General features: G+C 41.5%; 1 protein-coding gene across 1 annotated transcript; it reads right to left on the reverse strand.

Moving 5' to 3' along the window:
• Nucleotides 1–2679: 2679 nt before the first annotated feature.
• Nucleotides 2680–10417, reverse strand: LOC138871569 (uncharacterized). Its single transcript, XM_070149454.1, has 3 exons — nucleotides 10266–10417; nucleotides 3071–3868; nucleotides 2680–2827 (listed from the first exon to the last, which is right to left on the reverse strand). Exons 1-3 carry the CDS (start codon nucleotides 10415–10417, stop codon nucleotides 2680–2682), a joined length of 1098 nt encoding a protein of 365 aa, XP_070005555.1.
• Between the last annotated feature and the right edge of the window lie 14580 nt (nucleotides 10418–24997).

Genomic DNA, 24997 nt, shown 5'->3' on the forward strand with positions numbered 1-24997 from the left:
GAGAGCAATAGTAAAAAGTACATGAAGTTTAGATCTCAGAGGGAAACCCTCGAGGAAATTCATGCCAGGGGCTTCCACCTCTCAGAAGAGATCAAGCAAGCCAAGGTAGAAGAACACGATGTTAAATTCCTTTTGTCTAATGCCGAGGATGGCGAGGATGGGGCCATCGGGCCATATTCCCCAAGGGGGACGTATATTTCCTTCTCTGTTTCTATATATATTATTTTCTAAGCATGTTGTAAATGGAGCTTGTATTTTTTCACATGTATGTATAAAGAGGAAAACCTCGCAGTTTTGTTTCTTTTGAATTTCTTTTTGTGTTGATTTTAGCCAGACGAACTGATCTTTGAGTTGAAAGGAATCCTTAGATTCATGGTATGGACCTGTGGCTCATTAGGCTAGCCCGTAGTCTCTTATGCGCTAGGTCGATGCGACCTTTCGTATATGCTGGCGACAATGGCTCTTATGCTTTTGCCCTTAGGCATATTTAGTTAACTGTTTTGGGTTCAGTCTCTGAATCGAGCTCATTTAACCCTCAAGTTTTTGATTCGCAAGCTGGCCCTTAGGCTCTTACACGGCTGGTCGATGCGACTTTTTGTATGGGCTGGTGGCAGTGGCTCTTACGCCTTGGGTCGATGTGACCTTTTATGTGGGCTGGCGACAATGGCTCTTACGCCTTGGTCGATGAGACCTTTTATGTAGGCTTTATTTTTCCCTCGACAAGCATTGATTGAAATAGTGTTTTCTTAGCTCTTCGACGACTTAATAAAAAACCTCGATTGTGAGTCGTTACAAGACGATGATCGAGCACCTCGGGAGGTTTGGCTCGGAGGCTGAGTATCTCGAAGCCAATGTTTAGGAGCTGACATAGTCGAAGCTCTTTTGCCTATGTCGAGGGTAGTCTGTTTAACAGGTTCTTTTCGAAGTATATTCAAAGTAATTAAAGGCCTGTGATTTATAGCGACGGTCGGGCATCCCCGGGTCATGTTAGTTTGGCTGGTACAACCTTGTGACTAGAGTTATTTGTGTTTGGCCGGAGCCTTTAAGTCCCGAGTGAAGTAGTTTCGGCATCTATATCGAGGGTATTCTTTTTTAGGGGTCTTACAAGTTTGATATACAGCCGAAACTTTTAGATCAGGTTTATGCCTTTAGTAAGGTCTTACAAGTTTTACATGCATTTGAGGTCTTACAGTTTTTGATACTCGGTACAAGTATGGTTCATGCCATGCTTGAGGTCTTACAGATATTGGTGTGACCTTATGTAGGTCTTACGAGACCGAGGCTGCCCGCATGAGGCCTTACAGCCTTGGGTTTTGACAAGTCGATCAACATGGCGATTGTCGGCAGTCCCTGAGTCATCGAGGGTTTCCTGGCTATGGAGCCATTAATTGTGAACATGATGTTGCCTCGTTGAGGGCTTATGATTTTGGAATTTCCGACCCAGAGGTCGCGCAACCTTGAATTTTCGATGCCAGTCCCCGAGTGTTCGGGACGTCTTTGGCTCTGGAGTTGTTTTGTGATCTCGTTGTTACCTTATCGAGGGCTTACGAGTTAGGAGCTCCGACTCGGGGGTTACATTGTTTCAAGTTGTTGACGTTAGTCCCCGAGTGTTCGAGGCGCCTTTCGGCTTTGGAGCCATTTTTAGCAAAAACATCGAGCATACTTGAAATGCAAAATGCTTTTGGGAAGTATTCTTTGATTATTTGGTATAAGTGTACATGTTTTCGCTGTTGCATGCTCGGTTACTCTATGCGGACATGGTTCGTTTGACCATTTGACCTGGTACTATGTTTTCCTATCTAGAGCCCACTTAGCATATCTTGTCCTCTCCGAGCAGGTGATTTTCCGGGGGAATGCCCCCAGTGTTTGAGGTTGATTGCAAAAGAAGCCTTGAATACTTGTTGAGTTTTCCTTAGGTAGCATATAGATGTTGCCTCATTTAAAACCTTGCCGGTAAAACCCTTTTTGGGATAAAAACCCGGTCGAAGGAAAAGAGTGCAACGCATGCTTTTGAAACCTAAGGCCTTCGAGTTGGAGAGTGCTTTGGCCGTTTCGATCGGATACCTGTACTCAGGTCAGTGTAGAATGTAATTGAAAGAGAAAGGAGACGATCATACCTTGGTGATGTTTTGAGACCTGATATGCTTCAGTCTTTTGTGATGAGGATGCGGTACAGTTCCCTACTTTATTTAGTCGGGAATAGCTAAGGGTGTGCCTTGTGGTCGCCGCATCGAATCCGCTAAGGGTTCGAGGGGTAGGGCATGATTTGATCAAGTAGTCTAAGTTGCTCTATTGCCCTTGGCCTAATAATATTGGCCAAGCTACCTGGACCCACAAGAAAAAGTTAATTTGTAATGCATCCTCAAGAAAAGAAGTTACTAGTGCGTCATTATGGGGCTGAGGTAGAGCCTCGAGTTTGCTTTTTTCTGGTGAGAGATGTTTTCGTTCTCCTAACCGTAGGCTCTTGCAGGGCACCGACATCTTAAAAGATCGTATGGGTGGCATGTTGCGGCTCATTTGCTTCATTCTATTTTATTGCCTCTCTTTCCTAGAACTGATTTTTGGCTCGGTCGCTGAGGAATTCCCGGACGTGATCTTTACTGAGTAGTCGGGCTACCTCTTCCTGGAGTTGTCAGCAATCTTCAGTCTTGTGACCGTGTGTGTTGTGAAATTCACACACTAAGTTGTGGTTCCTTTGTGTAGGATCTGATTGTACAGGTCTTGTCCACTTGGAGTCTTTGATTTACTGATGGCGAACGCAATGTCTAATACATCGACGATGAAGTTGTATTCTGACAGGTAAGGCGCTTTTGTCGGTCCTGTGTACCTATCAAACCCAGCTATGTTGACGAGTCCCTGAGCATTCTGACATCGGTTCATCCTTCGATCATTGCGGGGTATGTTGCACTTTGGGGTATTTCTTCTCTCTTCAGTATACGGTTGGTATCTTTCCTTGTTTAGTTTCGGCTATTTCGTCAGAAACCTGCTCGGGTATACCGAGCCCGAGGGGGATCCTAGTTGGTCGTCCTCAACCCTGATTTTTGATTGATATTGGTTGTGAACATCCAACCAGGTCACGGTGGGATATTCAACCAGGTTCTGTTTTAGCTGCTTCGAAGCCACCGAGCTTTGCTCGTTCAGACCTTGAGTGAAGGCCTGTATTGCCCAATCGTTGGAGACTGGTGGTAGTTCCATTCCTTCTATTTGAAAGCGAGACACAAACTCTCGCATCATCTCGTTCTCCTTTTGCTTGATCTTGAAGACGTCAGACTTCCTTGTTGCTACCTTGATGGCACCAGCATTTGCCTTTATGAAAGAATCTGCCAGCATGGCAAATGAATCTATTGAGTTCGGGGCCAGGTTGTGATACCACATCATTGCCCCCTTAGAGAGTGTTTTCCCGAACTTCTTTAGTAAGACGTACTCGATCTCATCGCCCTTTACGTCGTTGCCCCTCACTGTGCAAGTGTAAGGAGTAACGTGCTCATTGGGGTCTGAGGTCCCGTTGTATTTTGGAAGTTCTGGCATTCTGAACTTCTTTGGAATGGGTTTTGGAGACGTTTCCTCTGGGAATGGCCTTTGTATGAACTTCTTCGAATCCACACCTTTCAGGATGGGGATGCACCCGGAATTTAGTCGACCCTGGAGTTGTAGGTCTTGACCTTTTTGTCGTTGGCTTCTATCTTCTTCTCGCCTGATTCGATCCTCTTTGTGAGGTCCTTGAGCATCTTTACAATGGCGGGGTCGGCCACCAACCCATTGTTGCTTGACCTCTCTGGTACTTGCGCAGCCGGGGAAGCCGTCCCCGGCGCTACCATGCTGGGAGTTCTCTGGTGACTTTGCAGCTGAGCAATCGCTAGCTGTTGTGCTTGCAACATTTCAAAAATAATGTGAAGGTTAACCTCCCGTTCTTCCTTAGCCGGGGTTTCCTAGGCTTCTTATTGGTATCCTTGGTGCGCGCTCCTGTTAGTGTGGGAGCTCACATCGACGTGTTGAGCATCGCGTCCACGAAAATCGGTTCTGGTGCGTTCTCAGGGTTTCACGGTGGTACACCACCACCTGGAACATCTACACCATTTTCTCAATGGTTCTTAAGATTGTTGTGTACTGAGTTGGACATTTTGACCTGAAATCAAAGATCTTGGGCAAGAAAAAGCGTGAAAGATAACTTGTGTTATGTAGTTAAACCAGCAAGAAAATATTCACTATTATTTTTAGCCCCACGGTGGGTGCCAAACTGTTTAACGTGAAAATGGTAATAACAGTTAAATTTGATTTAGTGGTTCTAAAAATATTTGATCTATTTTTATGCTAGTTGTTAGGTAGTTGATGCTATGGGAAAGACTTAGAAACTAGATAGGAGCTTAGAAACGAGATGTTAATCAAACCGAATCACTGCCAATCGGGGCCTCAAGCTTTCCTAATCGAGGGCCTCGGGGTCGAGTCTGAAGCTCATCTGGGAGCTATCGAAGGTGGTCGATTGAGACTAACAGTTGTAGATAAATCAAAGATGGCTCTTTATGGCCAATAATAAGCAATAAATGATGAACAATAATTAGAACACAATAAATATGAACAATAAATGAAGCAATGAGACCAAGAGAATATGTTAGAGAGCTGAGAGAATGTCCAAGTATATTGAGTATGGAGCAACAGATATTTACAAAATGACAAGGATCCTCTTTATGTGAGAGGGGGAATTCCAACATAGTACAAATGCATTAATTACAAAGATATGTGGCTGGTACACCCATTAAATGCTCTGATTCGCCTTTTGGGCTAGTCCACTAGACTTGACCTGCCATATGCACGTGCCTTGGGAACTCTACCTAGATCTGCCGAGGTCGGTAATTCACAATGTCTCGGGTCTGGTCATGAGTTATACTGTCTCGAAGTCGAACTGTCTCAAAGTCGATCATTGGAAGCCCTCGAGATGCCTTGATGCCCGTGAAATCGAGCCGTCGATTTCCACCGTATACAAAAATGCTAGCAGAAGCTACTTTAGATCTAAAGTTCAAAGATTTACCATTTCAAGACTAAAAGAGATACGGACACATAATTATTGTGCGGCTGCAGAAGTCAGCCACATGACCGCACTCAGAATAGTGCGGTCTGCAGAAGGGCTTTGTGCGGCCGCACCAGGATTTGTGAGGACCGCAGAACTAAAGAGATGTCGCCGCATTCCACAATTGTGCTGCCGCAGATCTAGTTCCTATCAATATTGAAGAAATGTGCGGATTGCACATGGAATTGTGCGACCGCAGAACCTCCTAAAGGGCATTGTTCGAACTTTCTAGCTTGGTATAAATAGACTAGTTTCACGAAATTAGGTCATGTTTTGAATATTAGAACTCCTATAGCTGTTTTTTCTTACTGCTTTAGGAAACTTTAGCTTACTTTAGTTATTTAACATTGGATTTTTATCTTTTAATCTTTGAATATGAGTTTTATCATCTTTTCTACCTTGTTTTCTTCTACACCCATTATGAGTAGCTAGATTTTTAACTAGGGTTATAACCCAACCCTGGTGTGTTAACCTAATAGCTGTTTAATTTATAGCTTGTTTATAGTTGGGTGTTTATTATTCAGCCTTGTTCTTGCTTTTTATTGTAGAATTAATGGTTGCAAATAATAGTTTATGTCTATTTGACTTGGTCTCTACTTGAAAAAGAGAGACTTAGTCTAGGAAAACTTGGCTAACAAGAATTTGGGTTGAAATCAAGAGATTGATAGTCCTAATTAAAGGGTTGAACCTAGAGATAGTAAAACCCGACTTGAGTATTTTATCAATTGTTTGGTTCAATACCAATTTGTACTTGATAAAGCCAAATTGGGCAAAAATCACTCTCTTACCGAGAGGTATTGAGTGGGTACTTGAGTGTTGATATCTATAATACACCCAACCAACAAAACAAGCTTTAAAGTGTACAACCCGTTAGGCAAACACTAAGTTCATAGCCCCAGGCCTTTTACAATATTTGAAACAAAAACACAATTTCTTAGTTTCAATTATTTGTATTGCAATCTTAGTTTAATTTAGACCTAGAAACAACCATATTTGTTGAAGTTCAATCTAGATTCTTCACGCGCTTATTCAAAATATATACTACGTTATCCCATTCATATAGCTTCCTGTGGAATTCGACCCCAACTCTGCAGGGTATTACTATTGCTTCAACCATTTTATAACCTCGAATAGAGGTGTGACTTGGACGAGTTCAATTTTTGGCGTCGTTGCCGGGGAACTAAAAATAGATTTAGCTATATATTTAGTTTTGTGCGTGAATTATCTTCTTTTCCTTCCGAATTACTAATCTTTTTGGTGCAACAACTGTAAGTGAAACAATGGCTCTCAAAAACAATGATTCTCTCGGAAACATGTCTATGGGGGATGTGGACGTGGAAGATGACCAAGTTGAAGAGGTTCCTCTGGAACCTCAAGCAAATAGACGAGGCTGACCACGTCAAGAACACATTCTCGTTCCACCCCTACCTCCACAAAGAGCGGCTCCACACCGAGTGTTTCCGAACGAAGGGTATGCAAGTACCATAGTCTCACCTTGTATTAGGGCGAACAACTTTCAAATCAGAATTGCTATGCTCACATTGTTGGAGAAATGGGGATTCTTCACTGGGGCTCCAAATCAAAATGTGTACAAACACTTGTAGGGGTTTGTGGACACTTGCTGGGGGAGTAAACAGACAAACTTCTCCGAGGATGTTTTACGATTGAGGCTATTTCTTTTCTCTCTATGTGGGAAGGCCTTAGATTGGTTAGAAATGTTGCCAAATCATTCTATCCATACATGGGATGAATTGTTGGACAAACTTATTTCCAAGTTCTTTTCTCTCGGGCATATAGTAATTCTTAGAGACGAGATTCTAGAATTCAAACGAGAACCCAATGAGCCTTTGCATGAGATATGGAGAGGTACCAAACTATGGTGAAAGAGTGCCCAAACAATGACAGGACGGATGCTATGATTCAACAAAATTTCTATAGGGGGATCAATACTACCAATCAATGCGTGGTCAACCAACTTGCTTGTGGAAATTTCATGACAACGTTGTATGCGGAAGCTTGTGACATTCTAGATGAAATGGCGGATAATTAATCGGCATGGCAAAGTAGATACTTCATCAGCATGGCAAAGTAGAACAAATGTTCCTCAAAGAGATCCAAATGTGATTCACTTGCATAAAGAATTGCATGATCATGGACAAGAAATTGCCAAATTTCACCACCACAATGAATTAATAAGACAAGGCTCAACTTCAAAAAGTGCAAGGTCCTAAGCAAGTCAATAATGTGGAGTGAGTTAGATGATGGTAAACAAGAGAAGGCAAAAGGGTCCTCAAATGCAAAACCGTGTGGAACATTTTGTGCAAGATGATAATGGGTTTGATCAATATGAATCCTAAAATGAACAAGAGGAGGAAGTACAACATGTGAACACTTCCAAGGGCAAAGAAACAACTCTTGAGGTGTCACGACCCAAATTTCCATCTGTTGGGTATCGTGATGGCACTTAGTCTTACGGATTAGGTAAACCTAACATTAAATGAAATAAAAACAATATTTAAATAACATCTAACAATTTGAAATAGAAATCTCTTTAAAATTTATAACCCCAAAACCGATAGTACAAGTCATAAGTTGTACAGAGTTTGATAGAAAACCTCTAAAATACAACTGTCTCGAAATAAGAGTGAACAATGTAAATACAAGATAAGAAGGTGACTCCAAAGCCTGCAAATGTAGTAGGTTTACCTTGAGTCTCTACAGCAACGATCCACACAGCTACTAATAATCAAATACCTGGATCTGCACAAAAATTATGCAGAAGTGTAGTATGAGTACACCACAGCGGTACCCAATAAGTATCAAGACTAACCTCGGAGGAGTAGTTACGAGGAATAGTCAAGACACCTACTAGACTAAATAACCTGAAAAGTATAAGTACAGAACAACAGAGTACAATATTTATATAAAGACTACACATAATGACAAAACGATACGGTAATTGCAGTAAGAAAAGGAAAGCAACAACTAAAAGCGGAACAACATAATAATAACACAGTAGGATGAGAAGAACACAGTTTAAATCTGATGATCACAGATAAAGGACATTCAAGTAATAACTTAATGAAAACGTTCGCTTTCACACAAGATTTTAGCCCATAACCATCACGAGGTATCGAACTCAGAGTATTCACAATTCACGGGTCCAAATTCCGGAACCCTAACCACTTGGGCATCCTGTGCCCTCATTACAAATTTATAACCACACTGGCGACTCATGTACCAAGAGGGTCATTCTCACATAGAAGTCAAGTAACAAAGGTGTGCATCAATACTCAACAATATCAAGATCCATCCTCTTAACCAATAAGAGTGCTTCACTACGTGTATGCTTGTGCAAGTGTTTTAACATAGATCATGCCAGCTAGTAAGTATAGAAAAAGAAACGGACAGCACATAGAATATTTTCCCACACATTTCAAAAAAAATAGAACTCACACAGATAAGTGCATCACTACACAAATATCAACAAAATGAATGCCCCCAGACCATCACAAGTCACCACAAATCAGTCCCCCACATAGCCCACCTTGTCTCACCATGTGTGCAATAATAAAGTAGGTGCCCGCCTTGTCTCGCCACACATGCAACATAACATTTCCACCTTGTCTCACCACATGCGCAACCCACATGTCCCGCCTTGTCACGCCGCATGTGCAAAAATCAACAGTAACAATAGCACGGCAGAAACCTCGTGCAACCCAATAACACTCGCACGATAGAAACCTCGTGCATCACAATAACAACAAACGCACGACAGAAACCTCGTGCATCACAAAAATAAGTACAATAGCAACAATGTCAATAAATACAAGAGTACGGCAAGTAAATCAACTCAATAACTTTCGATCACAAAGAAACGGTAAATCTAGTTCACAAGGAATAACCACAATAGAGAATACTAGGCAAAATAAGAATATCTCAACAAGGGAGAAATAAATCTGTAACAACGATCCCACAATATGCACTTCAACAACAAGGGAGCTAACATGAGTCAAATAATTACAAATAAGGATCTACCAACTAACATATTGGATATCTAAACTTCTTTTAAGGTTGGGCAATTACGAAGAAGATATAACAAATTCAATTAAGGATAAGCAGCGGAAAGATAATCATAACCTTAATTAAGACTAAACAATTACAGGATGAGATAAAATAATTTCAAATAAAGATAAGCAGTTATGAAAAGATAGCATAACAATAGAAGAGGTAAAAATCTTCAGTTAAGTCAAATAAGAGTCAAATAGGCAATAGGAGTGAATCATAAAGCAATTAATTCCAATTAAAGCATGTAGAGGTAAAACTATTGAAAGGAAACTCAATCATATCAAGAAAAACTTCATACTCAATGAATATGAGGACCTAAGAACCCTAAAAGACCAACTTTCCACAAATAAGTCTGAGCACGCACTCGTCATCTCGCGTACACAGACGACAATTAGCATAGAAGATTTAAATCTTAAGGGGTAGTTCCCCCACACAAGGTTAATCAAGATATTTACCTCGAACCAAGCTCGATCAATCAGTAACAATGCCTTTTCCATGAATATCCGACTCTAAATGGCCCAAATCTAGCCAAAAGCAATTCGATACAATCAACCGGAGCTAAAGGAATCAATTCCATAAGAAGATACTAAGCTTTAATTCAAAAGTCAACAAGTCAACATAAAAGACGAGTCAACGTCTCATAACTTGGTAAAACTTACAAAATCCGAATACTCATTCAACAACGAGTCCAACCATAGCAAAATTAGCCAATTCCGATCACAACTCGACCTTCAAATCCCCAATTTATAGTTTATGAAGTTTCTACAATTTTTTCTAAATTTGCATCTCAAAGTACTAATTAAATGATGAAATCAGTAATATATTCATGTATATTAACCAAAACCGAGTTAGAATCACTTACCCCGATGAATTTCTAGAAAAACCCATGAACAATCGTCACAAACCGAGCTCTCTATGTCCAAAAATAAAATAATACCCTAAGCATCGGTTTTATAGTACATCCTATGACCTCCCAATGTGCGGTACGCATATTTCCAAGTGCAGTCACACATTTCCAAGTTCTGCGGTCGCACAAAAATTATGTAGCTACATTTCACAGTCTCTCCACTACCAGGATTCAGTAAATTGGACATACCTTTCTCCACAAATGTCCAAATGATGATATCTTTACCTTTCCGGAAATGAGACACAAAGGGCTACAACTTTTGTTTTTGAATCATCTCCAAATTCCTTGTAGATCGAAAGATATAAGCTTCCGAAGTCGGACAAGCGAACCTTTGGAATCACCAGAAGTGTGGCTGCAGACAAAATTGTGCGTTCCATACTTTTCCTCTGTGGTCCGCACTTTTTCGTATGCTCCAGAACATTTTTCATCTGCTACAACACTAAAAAATGTGCCTGAGCACATGGAATTGTGCGGTCCGCACTTCCAACGTTCCAAAACAACATCAGAGTGCTAAATGTCCAGACTTGCTCAAAACTCACCCTGAAACATACCCAAGGCCCCCGGGATGTCAACCAACGATACCATAATGTCCTAAATCACCATACGAACTTGGCCGATCCCTCAAATCACATCAAACAACAACAAAAATATGAATCGCACACCAATTCAAGCTTAATGAACTTGAAACTTCAAACTTCTACAACCGATGCCGAAACATATCAAATCACGTCCGATTGACTCCAAATTTTGCACATAAGTACAAAATCACGGACCTACTCCAACTTCTGGAACTGGAATCCTACCCCAATATCATCAAAGTCAACTCTTGGTCAAACCACTCAACCTTCTAAAACATCAATTTTTCTAACTTTCGCCGAAATGCTTCAAATTACTCTACAGACCTCCAAATCCGGATGCACGCCTAAGTCCCAAATAACCTTACAAAGCTGTTGAAATCATCCAAAACCCACTCCAGATCCGTCCACACAGAGTAAAAAATCTCGGTTGACTCTCATCGCTTAAGCTTCCAAAACTAGAATCCTTCTTCCAATTTGACTTCGACTCATCTGGTAACTGAACTCAACCACACACGCAAGTCATAAAACATAATACAAAACTACTCAAGACCTTATGCCACTGAACGAAGCTTAAATTCTCAAAATGACTATTCGTGTCGTTACACAAGGCCCGAATCAACAACAATGGCGACCTGAAGTAAATCAAGGGAATTGGAATTCAAACAACCAAGGTAATTGGAATGGTGGTAACAACCAATAGAATTGGAACAATCAAGGAAATTGGAATGGTCAAAATAACCAAGGCAATTATAGTGGCAATAGTCAAGGATATTGGGGAGCCAACAATAAAGGAGGGTGCACAATAACCAAGGCAACCGGTGATCGGTTTATAAAAGGACCCCGATGTATCAACAACTGAGCAACCCACCTCTTTATCCTTCCCATGGTCCAAGCTCTTCCAACAATGAGATGGGATGAATTGAGAACATGTTCAAACAAATGATGGAGAATAATACGTACTCTGATGCTCAACTAGCCTCTCACAACACTTCAATTCGCAATTTGGAAGTTCAATTGGGGGAAATATCGCAAGCTTTAAACACTCGTCCTAAGGGAGCACTACCAAATGACACGGTGGTGAATCTGAAGGGTAGGAACAACACTGGACATGCCATGGTCATTACTACAAGGAGTGGAAAAGGTAGGGATGCAACCACCTCAAGCCAAAGGAAAATTATAGATGATGAGCAAGTGGTACAAGAAGATGACATGCCGAGCAATGAAGTGCAAGCAAATGATGAAGTGAGGATTGACATTGATGACAATGTGGAGGAGACTCACGAGGAAGTGAACACTTCTAGGGAGCACATTGTTGACACACTGGAACCGATAGTGCCAGAGGCTAAGGCAGCGATGCCTAGGCCTCCTCCTCCATACCCTCAAAGGCTTGCCAAGAAAAATGGCGAGAGCCAATACAAAATTTCATTGACATGATAAAAAGTCTATCTATTAATGTGCCATTGGTTGAGGATTTGGAGCAAATGCCCGATTATGCAAAGTTCATGAATGACTTGGTGATAGAGAAGATGTCGATGAATTGTGAAACTATAAAGCTGACTTATAAAGTGAGTGCAATTGTGCACTCAATGGCTCCTAAATTGGAAGATCTCGGTGTTTTCACAATCTCGTGTACCATTGGAAGTGCGACTTTGCCAAAGCTTTTTATGATCTTGGGACAAGTATCAACATGATGACCTATTCGGTTTTCTAAACTTTGGGAATTGGACAACCAAGACCCATATCTATGAGATTACAAATCGCATATCGTACCATGAAGAGACCGTTGGGTATCATCGATGATGTGTTGGTTCCTGTTGACAAATTTATTCTCCCAGCGGATTTTGTTATTCATCATTGTGAGGTTGATTATGCAGTGCCGATCATTCTTGGTAGACCTTTCCTTGCTATGGGAAAGGCTCTAGTTGATGATGAAGTCGAAGAGCTCACTTCCTGGGTTGGTGATGAGAAGGTGGTTTTCCATGTGTGTAAGTCTATGAGGCAACCCAATAGCAATGAGGTGTGCTCTTTCATGGACTTGGTGACTGATGTGATTAATGAAGAAACAAGTGTCGTGATGAATGTTGATGATACTTTGGAGGTCGTCTTGCTCAATTGTGATGATGAAGAAATTGAGGGTTATGTGGAATGTGTGAACGCTTTGCAAGGAATGTCCTTTGATATTGAGAATGCAACCACTCCTCCAACAAAGCCTTCAATTGAGGAGCCTCCCATCTTGGAGTTGAATCCATTACCTTCACATCTTCAGGATTAATTTCTTGTCCATTCTTCTACTTTACCAGTTATTCTTTCCTCTAATTTGACTAACGTGCATATAGATTCCACATTGGCAGTGCTACAAAAGAGGAAGAAGGCTATTGGATGGACTTTGGCGGATATTAAGTAGATAATCCCCGTATTTTACATGCACAAAATTAACTTAGAGGAAGGTGTCAAACCATCTATTGTACATCAAAGGAGACTCAATGAATCCATGCAAGAGGTTGTCCAAAAAGTAGGTCATCAAGTAGTTGGATGCCAGGGTTATGTAACCTATTTCCGATAGTTCATGGACTTCTCCGGTTCAATATGTCCCAAAGAAAGAGGGCATGACGGTGGTCACCAATGGAAAGAATTTGTTGATTCATACAAGAACTGTGACCGGGTGGAGAGTGTGTATGGACTATCACAAACCCAACAAAGTCATAAGGAAGGATCATTTCCCACTTCTTTTCCTATATCAAATGCTTGATAGATTGTCCGGCCGTGCTTTCTATTATTTTCTTGGTGGGTATTTCGGCTACAGCCAAATTTTTATCACTCCGAAGGATCAAGAGAAAACTACTCATGTCCTTATGGTGCTTTCGCATTTCTGAATTCTCGCGGATGCCATTTGGGTTGTGAAATGCACCGGAAACTTTTCAAAGGTGTATGATGGCTATCGTCACGGGATTGAGAGAAGTGACATTTCATGGTTGAGTAAGGTATTGTCATTGGTCACAAGATATTAAATAATGGCATTGAAGTTGACAAGGCAAAGATTGAGGTATTTTCTAAACTTCCACCTCCAACTTCAGTAAAAGGCGTGCGGAGTTTCTTAGGCCACGCGGGATTTTACCGGTGCTTCATCAAGGATTTATCTAAAGTGGTTAACCCATTGTGCAAGCTTTTGGGTAAAGATGCCAAGTTCTAATTCAATGATGATTGCATGAGAGCCTTTGAGTTGCTAAATCTCAAGTTGACCACTACTCCAATTATCACCGCTCCAAATTGGAGTGTTTCTTTTGAGCTCATGTGCGTTGCAAGTGATGTAGTGGTAGGGGTTGTTTTGGGGCAACGTATTAGAAAGATCTTCCATCTGGTACATTATGCAAGCAAGACCATGAATAGTGCCTAAGTCAACTACATCGATATGGATAAAGAGCTTTTTGCCATTGTGTTTGCTATTAAAATGTTTCGCCCTTACTTGATGGGTGCAAAAGTGATTGTTCATACGGATCATGCAACACTCCATTCTCATGAACAAGAAAGATTCCAAAGCCCATTTGATGAGATGGGTACTTTTGTTACAAGAGCTTGATATTGATATCCAAGATCGAAAAGGAAGTGAAAACCAAGTGGCGGACCACTTGTCCCGTTTGGAGGAGGAGGGGCGGCCACATGATGGCCTTGAAATCAATTACTCCTTCCCCGATGAGCAACTCTTGGCTATTTCATTGAAAGAGGTGCCTTGGTTCACGGATCTAGCTAACTATCTTACGAGTAGTATCATCCCGGTTGAGTTCTCTTCAAACCAAAGGAAGAAGCTCAAATGGGATTGTCAAGACTACTATTGGGATGAACCGTACCTTTTCTGAATTTGTACTGATGGAATGATTAGAATATATGTACCGGAGGAGGAACAAAGTGAAATTCTTGGGGATTGTCACTCTTCGCCGTATGGTAGTCACCATGGTGGAGCAAGAACGACAGCCAAAGTGTTAAGTTGAGGTTTCTTTTTTGCCCACTCTCTACAAGGATGCTAGTGATCTTGTCAAGCATTGTGATGAATGTCAAAGGGTCGGTGGAATCTCAAAGAAAAATGAAATGCCCCCTACCATCTTGGAGATTGACATTTTCGATGTATGGGGTATTGACTTCATGGGTCCGTTTGTGAGTTCTTGTGTAAACACCTACATCTTGGTCGCGGTTGATTATGCGTCCAAATGGGTTGAGGCCATTGCTTTGCCCAACAATGAAGCAAGGTGTGTGGTGGAGTTTTTGAAGAAGAACATCTGTACAAAATTTGGTAGTCCAAGGGCTAATATAAGTGATGGGGAATCACATTTTTGCAACAAAGCCTTCGATACATTACTCTTGAAGTGTGGTGTCACTCATAAAGTCACGACCCTCCATCATCCTCGAGAAGGTGGTCAAGTGGAAGCCTCCAACCAGGAGATAAAGAGTATTTTGTCAAAAATAGTGAATGCCAACCGGACGGATTGGTCAAAGAAACTTGATGATGCTTTATGAGATTATAGGACGGATTACAAAACACCGATTAAAATGTCTCCATATCGGTTGGTGATTGAGAAAGCTTGTCATCTTCTGGTGGAACATGAGCACAAGGCCATGTGGGCATTGAAGAAGTTGAATGTTAAGTGAGATGTCGCCGCCAATTTAAGGGTGGCACAATTGAATGAGCTAGATGAGTTCCGGTACAATGCATATACAAGTTCATCCTTATGCAAGGAGAAGATGAAGTACCTCCATGACAAGTACATTCGGAACAAGGAGTTTAAAGAAGGTGATCTTGTGTTGTTGTAGAATTCCCGATAACTGATGTTTCAGGGAAAGTTGAAGTCTGAATGGTGTGGTCCATTTGAGGTTGTGAGTGTGACACCCTTTGGTGCATTGGACTTGAAAAATATAAATGATGAAGTGTTTAGAGTCAATGCTCACCGAGTGAAGCATTATTTGGGAAAAGTTGGTGATGGCCACGTTGTGGCCATTCTTCCTTTCAAATGATAATAGTAATCTACGCCGTACCGTGACATTATATTAGGAGCTTCTTTAGAGGCAACCCATGTGTCTTTTTCTTTTTCTTCTTCTTTAGATAGGTCTTGTTTTGATCTAACTAGTTTTGAAGTGTGTTGCAGGAATGAGTGTGATTTGCAAGGACACTGCCCAGGAAAATTGGCTATGGAAAAAGTGCCAACTGCATATTTATTGTGCGGACCGCACAATTTTGAGTGCCACAGCAGAAAGGGATCTGCGGCCGCATAATTCTTGTGCGGACTGCACAGCTGGATGTCAAAAATTGCACACTCTTTGAAGTTTGCCTGTTAGAGAAATGGCCAAAGTGCGGCCGCACAAGGAATTGCGCGGTCCGCACTCAAAAATGTGTGAACTGCACAATCATCAAAGGGTAAAAGTGTACCAGGTAAAGGAGTGCAGTCCGCACATGAAATTGTGTGTTGCACTCATCTCTTTAACCCTTGCCAAATCGTGTTAAGTAGAAATAGTGGCCTTCTCACTACAATTAAAACTTTAAAAACTCTGAACAATTATCACAAAGGCAAATATTGTGCACTCAGTTGATTCAAACATCTATCACTCATTTCATCACCTTTGATTCCTCCTTAGCATCACTACATTACTAGTATGTTCAATTCATCTTTGAAAATTTTAAATTTTCTTAATTTTCTTCATAATTAGTTTAGTTTTCTTTAGACCTAAGGTCAAATTTGTCATCATATGAATTTAAATTTGTGTGGGTAACTTCCTAGTTGCTATTTGGGGGATGAGTGAATTGTTTATCATGTTTAATTGGTATTGCCATGTCAAATTTGTGTGCAATGTTATGAACCCTAAGTTCTGCCCGATTTATTTTTGAATTGTGCGGCCGCACAAGAAAATATGCGGTCCGTAGATTGTTAGTCTAGGGCAAATGATGTGAAATGATTGTGCGGTCCGCAGAAATTTAACCACGGCCGTAGGAAAGTGTATGCGGCTGAAGATCGACCAATTCTCTGTTATCAAAGAGTTGCACTTTTGAAGCTGAAATTGTGCGGTCGCATTCAAAATTGTGCGGACAGCACTTCCATTGTGTGGTCGCACGTGAAACTATTTGGACCATAGAATGACCACTGCAGCCGCACTTTGAAATTGTGCGGTCCGCACATTCCCATCTGCGGCCGCACTCAAAAATGTGTGGACCGCACATCTTTACCTGTATTTGGTTTTTCCTTCAACAGTCTGCAACTGTATAATGCTGTGAGTTTGAACAATAATTGATCCATGTTACTATGTATTGCAAAAAATGGTTAGATCAAGGGGATAAGGTGATACATCTAAAGTGAGGGTGAATCCTCCCGATGCGAATACAGGGGTAACATACCACTCTCTGTGCAAAGAGTAATAGCAAAGAAAGCAACAGCTGGGAGAGCCCCGGAGCCTTCTAAATACAACTCATATGTCTTATCTAGGAAAGCATCAGAGGGCAATTCAGTGCAATAGCAACCCGATGCACAGTCACAGCCGAGGCAGCTCCTGGGCAGGTTCCAACTCAAAGATGAGCTTCCACCTCAGCTAGCTCTTCTGGCGGTTTGGAAGATGAGAGTCAGGGTTTAGAGCCCTCTTCCTCTCATTCCCCTGCTGCACTAATTACAGTTGATGATGATGATATTCTCGATGACGGTCGAGGGGGTGATACCCGAGTTGCCGGCCTTAAGAGGTCAAAGAAGAAAGATGTCTGGGAAGATAGATTTGTGAGCCTAACTGCTTTCAATAGGTTTCGAGAATGGTGGTCTTAGAGATCGATCATCCTTGAGTGTCAATTTGTTTTGAAAGACTTGGATAGGTACAATCCGAATGTGGCAAGACAGTTTTGGGAGAGAAAAGGGAGGGACATAGCTCACTCAAACTGTGGTGGATGTCAAGGATCACTTAGTCTGGGAATTCTACGCCAATGTGGCACACATCAAGAACGGGACTAAGGTGACTAAAGTAAGGAACCTAAACGTCAGATTTGATCAGAACTCATTGAACATATACTTGGGACTCGAGAATGTGGATCTTGTACAATATTTGTAGAAGTTTGCATTAGGTGATGTTACTCGCCCATGGCTAGCGGATATATTGGCAGCTCTAGGACCACCACCACCACCATGGATCATAGCAGGGGTTCCAAATAAGTGGAACACCCTAAAATTTGAAGCTAAGGGTTGGAAAACATTTGTGTGAATTCGAATAGATCCAAGCCAGAATGAAAACAATCTCCTAGTCCCACGGGCTGTACTAGTTGCCTCCATCATGACCGGGTACCAATCAATGTGGGTACCATCATGTCGGCCAATAAGTCTCTGGTCGGTAGGCAGGGTGAGAGCTCCCTCCCATATCCAAACACTTTCATAGAGTATCTTACAGATGTAGGGAGTGGAGTTAATGGCTTTTGATACAAAGGTTCGGGCGAAGCAACCCTTCACATGGTACTCTTTGAAGGACCCGAGGAACCAAAAGAACAAGGGACAGTCAACTACTACCGTGGGCAAGTCTGATGAGCCTTAAGTGGTACTTACAGCTTCAGCTGACATGCCTACCACTGCCGCTGGGCTGTTACATCTTGCATTTTCGTACGTTAAAAGTTTCGTCTTCAATTAATTGACGTAGACTCGGGGATGAGATCATCTTGACGTTAACGTATTTACGCTATTTATAACAAGCGATAAATAAGTGTCATGAAGGATAAAGGGTATACGAATTAAAGAAAATGAATTTCGTTGAAAGTGGCCAATTTGGGATAAAATACTGGTCGAGCGATAATACCCGATAATTATGAACTAGAACCATGCAAGGTACCATATGACCAGGTTAGTATAATATATAAAGTATATAAAAAAAAGTAGAGTTTAAAGTAATATGTGGTAATTTTTAAATTATACGGGTAATTAGTTAATTATACGGTAACGGAACATTACCCAGTTAACTAATAAGTGGATAAAAATTAACAAAATTTCACTCAAAAAAAAACGTGGCACAAATGCCACAAGGCTAATAATGACTCATAAGTCATCTATGCCATGTGGCTACTTATAGTCAAAATTAAAATCTAACTAACATAACACTTTAATCTAAGTCTTATCTATTGCTTTCTTAGGTTCAAATACATTAGAAGATCAGAAGCAATTCCTTCTTAAAAGATTCAAGAAAAACATTAAAAATATAAGGTAATCTTCGTTCAAAAAAAACTTCAAAAAAGAGAATTTGTTGGAATAGTAGTAACGTGGAATTTTGCGGTTCTAAAAGAGTACGGTGCAATCTTCTTCAAGAATAGTATACAGAATTTTCCCTACTCCAGAATAGTATATATATGCATATGGGATACGGGATACGCGCCACCACCTGATCAGTTGGTATATGTTGATGATGTTGCCCACAGTGGCCAAGATGATATGATGGGATGCGCTCAATGGCTTGGTGATGTTATGTACACCTATACCCATGCATGACACTACATTAATATGCACGTGCGTAACATTATAAATGTTTTAGATTTACAAATGGATTTCTTTATTCCATGTTTCATCTATGCCTTTTACGTCCAGATTTTCATACCTTACATACTCAGTATATTTTTCATACTTATGCCCTACTTTACGGGGCCTGCATTTCATGCCCGCAGGTGCATGTAACCAAGCTGACGGTCCCCCTTCTTAGGATCCTTGATCAGCTAGAGTTGGCGTGCTCCACTTAATCCGGAGCTGATTTTGATTTTGGTACGATATGTTTGTATATATATATATATATATATATATATATATATATGGGTATGACGTGGCTCAGTCCCGTCTTTGTAGAGTTATATTTCTATGAAAGGTCTGTAGACAGTGTGTCTAGTTGGGTTATATGTGGCCTCATCGGTTTTCAGTTTTGGATGTATAGTTGTCTATAGCAGCCTTGCTGGCTCGCCCACTGTATTCTGCATGTATACATACATATGCCTTGTTGGCAGGTTTCCTTCATGTATGTTATTTTCATAATTTAGCAGATATTATTCAGGTTTATATCTTGGACGTATGCTTAGGGGTGTTTGACATGTAGGACTCGGGCACCCGTCGCGGCCCATCGGTTTGGGTTGTGACAAAAGTGGTATAAGAGCAATTTTGTCCTAGGGTTGTCTACAGACCGTGTCTAGTAGAGTCTTGTTTATGGGTGTGTTATGCACCAGACTTATAGACAGGAGACTACAGGACATATAGGATGTTATCCTCTCTTTTTATCTCAGATCGTGCGATACAAGAATTCATGTTCCTAACGATATGTTATATTTTAGAGATGCCTCCAAAGAGTGCGGCCACCCAGAAGGGAAAGTCCGTGGCTGGTGAGACTACTAGTCGAGCGCCACGAGTTACCAGCGCTCGAGGAGAATCTCATGGTGAGGTTCCATCTAAGTCTTCACATACCCCGCCCTTTCTAGAAGAGCTCCGAGGGACACCAGCCCCAGCGCCCGCCCTTGTACATTCAGCACCTCAGCTAGATAAATCGGGTCAGGATATGAGAGATGTTATTCAGCTATTAACCCGATTAGTAGTTGCGCAAGCTCGGTGTCAGGAAATAGGTATTGGTCATGCAGATAGGCCCATCAGTGCGAGGGTTCGTGACTTCATTAATTTAGACCCTCCGATATTCACTAGGGCAGATCCGAATGAGGACCCTCTAGTATTTATTGATAGAGTGCAGAGGACGTTATGGGTAATGAAGGCCACTACGACTGAGTCAGTTGAGCTAGCTTCCTATAGACTCCGAGATGTTGCAGCTAATTGGTACGAGTCTTGGGAATTGTCTAGAGGTTAGGATGCCCCTCCAACAGTATGAAAGGAGTTTACAGAAGCTTTTCTTCGTCATTATCTGCCACCAGAGCTTAGACGGGCTAGAGTTGATAGGTTCTTGACCTTTCGGCAAGATAACATGAGTGTTCGGGAGTACAACCTTCAGTTTGATTCGTTGGCTAGGTATGCTCCCACTATTGTATCTAAGATGGAGGATCGGCTGCACCGGTTCGTGATGAGATTAGAGACTTATTTGCTTAACGATTGTATGTCGGTCTCACTTTAGCCAGACATGGATATTTCTCGTATTTAGGGATACGCTCAGGGCATAGAGGAGTGTAAATAGAAATAGAGGGCCGATCGTGAGCATGATAGGGCCCAAAATAAGAGATCGAGGTCTTCGGGTCCTTCTGGTGAGTTTCGAGGTAGTTAGAGGCAGCAGTACCCAAGGTATCTAGACCATCCATTAGCTAGCGCACTCCTTCAGTTTGGTAGTAAGAGATTTGATCGTTCCTCATATTCAGGGCCTGGTTAGAATTTTAGGGCCTCAGGTTCACAATATAGGGGTGAGTCAAATTAGATAAGGTTGTCATTACCATGATGTGCTTAATGTGGTAAGCAACATACCAGGTAGTGCCGTATGGGATTAGGTATATGTTATACTTGTGGTTATCTATGCCACCTTATGAGGGATTGTCCGATGAGAGCTGATGCAAGCATAGCTCAGCCAGTGGGATCTATAGTTGGTTCGTCATCATCAGTACGCCCCCCTAGGCAAGGTCCACAAGCACCAATGAGTCATGGTAGAGGCAGAGGTGGAGCATCTAGCTAGAGCAGTCCTCAAAACTGCATTTATGCGTTGTCATGACGACAGGACCAGGAGTCATCGCCTGATGTTGTTATAGGTATATTATCAGTCTCCTCATATGATGTATATGCACTGATTGATCCAGGTTCCACCTTATCATACGTTACTCCATTGGTTTCTAGTAAGTTTGAAATAAAACCTGAATTGGTTAAACCTTTGGAGGTGTCTACACCTATTGGGGACTCGGTGCTAGCTAAGCAAGTATATAGGGGTTGTATAATAGTAGTTCATGGTCAATTTACCGCAGCAGACCTAATTGAGTTAGATATAGTAGAATTTGATGTTATAATAGGTATGGATTGGTTGGCTTCTTGTCATGCCAATGTTGATTGTAGATCAATGATAGTCCGATTTCAATTTCCAGGGGGGGCTATTTTGGAGTGGAAAGGTAATACGGTGTCGCCGAGAGGTAGATTTATTTCCTATCTCAAGGCAAGGAAGATGATCGGAAAGGGCTATAGTTATCACTTAGTTGGGGTTAAGCATGTGGAAGTGGAGTCACCAACCATTCAGTCCCTCCATGTGGTTAATGATTTTCCCGATGTTTTTCCCGATAAGATTCCAGGTCTTCCGCCAAAGCGAGAAATTGAGTTTGCCATTGACGTACTACCAGATACTCCTCCAATATCTATTTCTTCCTATAGAATGGCCCCCGCAAAGTTGAAAGAGTTACAGGAACAACTAAGGGACTTGCTTGAAAAAGGTTTTATCAGACCTAGTACATCACCGTGGGGGAGCACATGTGTTGTTGGTGAGAAAGAAAGATGGTTCCTTACGAATGTGTATTGATTATAGGCAGTTGAATAAGGTGACGATCAAGAATAAGTACCCACTCCCGAGAATTGATGATTTATTTCATCAATTGCAAGGTGCCAAGTGTTTTTCAAAGATAGACTTGAGGTCTGGGTACCATCAGTTAAGGGTTAAGGATGAAGATATTCCGAAGACAACATTCAGGACTAAATATAAGCACTTTGATTTTCGGGTTATGTCGTTCGGTTTGACCAATGCCCCAGCAATATTCATGGATTTGATGAACCGTGTGTTCAGTCCCTTTTTAGATATGTTTGTAATTATATTTATCGATGATATATTGGTGTATTCTCATTCAGAGGCTGAACATGCAAATTATTTGCATACTGTGCTCAGATCTCTACAAAAAGGGAAGTTGTATGCAAAATTCTCTAAATGTGAATTCCGGTTAAGCTCTGTAGCCTTCCTTGGCATATCATTTTGGGTGAAGGCATCCAGGTGGACACATAAAAGATTGAGGCAGTAAAGACTTGACCTAGACCAGCAACACCGACGGAGGTTCGTAGCTTTCTTGGTTTGGCGGGTTATTACAGGAGATTTGTGGAAGGATTTTCTTCCCTTTCGGCACCTTTAACAAAGTTGACTCAGAAGGGAGAAAAGTTTCAATGGACTGGCGCTTGCGAACAGAGTTTCTAGGTGTTAAATGATAGATTAACTTCAGCACCGGTTCTAATGCTCCCTGGTTATGTGATCTATTGTGACGCTTCAGGTGTTGGATTGGGTTGTGTGTTGATACAGCATGGTAAGGTTGTGGATTATGCTTCTAGACGACTAAGAAAGCACGAGAAGAACTACCCGACCCACATTCTAGAGTTAGCCGCGGTGATTTATGCACAAAAAATGTGGAGGCACTACTTGTATGGCATTCATGTTGATATCTATACGGATCATAAAATTCTCCAGTACATCTTCAAGCAAAAGGAATTGAATCTACGTCAAAGGAGATGGTTGGAGGTACTTTAAGACTATGATGTTGATATTTTGTACCATCCGGAGAAGGCGAACGTAGTAGCCGATGCCCTCAGTCATAGATCTATGGGTAGTATGTCATATACACAGCCAGAAAAGAGGGGAATAGCCCACGAGGTTCATCAGCTAGCTAGTTTTGGAGTTCGGTCACTAGACTCAGGTGATATTGGAATTACTATTCAGGATACAGCAACATCCTCTTTAGTAACTGAAGTAAAGGAACGCTAGTACGAAAATCCCATATTGGTTCGTTATAGGGATACCACCCCTTAGAAGGAGAAGTCACCGTTTAAAATTATAGAAGATGGGGTCCATAGAAATTTAGGGCGATTATGTGTGCCTAATGTTGCAGGGCTGCGTCGGCAGGTTATGGGAGAAACTCACTATTCTCATTATTCTATCCATCCCAGAGTGACAAAGATGTATCATTGTATCAGGGAAGTATATTGGTGGACGGAATGAAAAAGGATATAGAGGAGTTTATTGCTCAGTGTCCTAACTGTCAGCAGGTTAAGATTGAGCATCAGAAACCCGGTGGGTTATTACAGGCTATGGAGATCCCAACTTGGAAATGGGAAGTAATCAATATGGGGTTACCTCACACACAGCGTAAGTGCGATTCGGTATGGGTGATTGTTGATAGGCTTACAAAGTAAGCCCATTTTTTGCTCGTTAGAACTACATATTCCTCAGAGGATTATGCAAAACTTTATATTAAGGAGATAGTATGACTACATGGTGTCCATGTATCTATTATTTTGGATAGAGGAGCTCAATTTATAGCTAACTTATAGAGGTCCTTCCCAAAAGGATTGGGGACTCAAGTAAGTCTAAGTACAACATTTCATCCCCAAATAGATGTACATGTTGAGCGTACTATTCAGGCGCTGGAGGATATGTTATGAGCTTGTGTAATAGACTTCAAAGGTAGCTGGGATGATCATCTGCCGCTTATTGAGTTCGCATAGCTACCACTCCAGCATTCAGATGGCTCCATACGAAGCTCTTTACAAATGGAAGTGTAGGTCGCCTATAGGGTGGTTCTATGTTGAAGAATCTAGATTACATGGGCCAAACCTGGTTCAGCAAGCCATAGAAAAAGTAAAATTGATCCGGGATCGACTATTGACAGCTTAGAGTCGCCAGAAGTCATATTCTGACGTGCGGCAACGAGATTTAGAGTTCGGGGTTGATGACTAGGTATTCTTAAAAATGTCACCTATGAAGGGTGTAATGAGGTTTGGCAAGAAAGGAAAACTTAGCCCACGATATATTGGGCCTTATAGAATCATTCGGAAAGTAGGCCAAGTAGCTTATGAGTTAGAATTGTCCTCATAATTTGAGTCTGTCCATCCAGTTTTTCATGTATCTATGTTACGGAAGTGCATTGGTGATCCTACATGAGGGGTGCCTACGGATGATGTACATATTACAGAGTACTTGTCATACGAGGAAATTCTGGTTGCCATCCTATACCGACAAATCCGCAAGCTACAGAATAAGGAGGTAGCCTCCGTAAAAGTACTTTGGAGAAATAACAATGTGGAAGAAATGACTTCGAAAGATGAAGAAGACATGAAGTCTAGATACCCTTACTTATTTCCTCCTCCAGAGAAGGGTCTGACTGGGACATCGCAACCATACGGTATGTGTATAAACTCTTGTATTGGTTATTGTCATTGGTTGTGTGAGGCCATTATCGTTATTGATGATCATGGTCCTATGTGGCATTAAATTATTGAGTTTCTTCAGGAAGAATAGGTAGTAGTATTGTTAGAAAGGCGACCCTGCCAAAGTTATATAGACCCTGGGGAGTTAAATATTCAAGGATGAAAGTTTCTAAGGCGGGAGGATGTTACATCTCCCATTTTCGTACGTTAAAAGTTTCGTCTTCAGTTAATTGACTTAGACTCGGGGATGAGA

The sequence above is a fragment of the Nicotiana sylvestris genome, chromosome 6 (genome assembly GCF_000393655.2).
Source record: "Nicotiana sylvestris chromosome 6, ASM39365v2, whole genome shotgun sequence".
In the NCBI taxonomy this organism is placed as follows: domain Eukaryota; kingdom Viridiplantae; phylum Streptophyta; class Magnoliopsida; order Solanales; family Solanaceae; genus Nicotiana; species Nicotiana sylvestris.

Coding starts and splice junctions, on each gene's coding strand:
- LOC138871569 (XM_070149454.1), bottom strand. CDS start 10,417: ATGGAACGCACAATTTTGTCTGCAGCCACACTTCTGGTGATTCCAAAG. Junction 3,869..10,265: donor TGTGTCTCATTTCCGGAAAG/GTAAAGATATCA, acceptor AAATGTTGCAAG/CACAACAGCTAGCGATTGCT. Junction 2,828..3,070: donor GAATATCCCACCGTGACCTG/GTTGGATGTTCA, acceptor TGGGTTTGATAG/GTACACAGGACCGACAAAAG.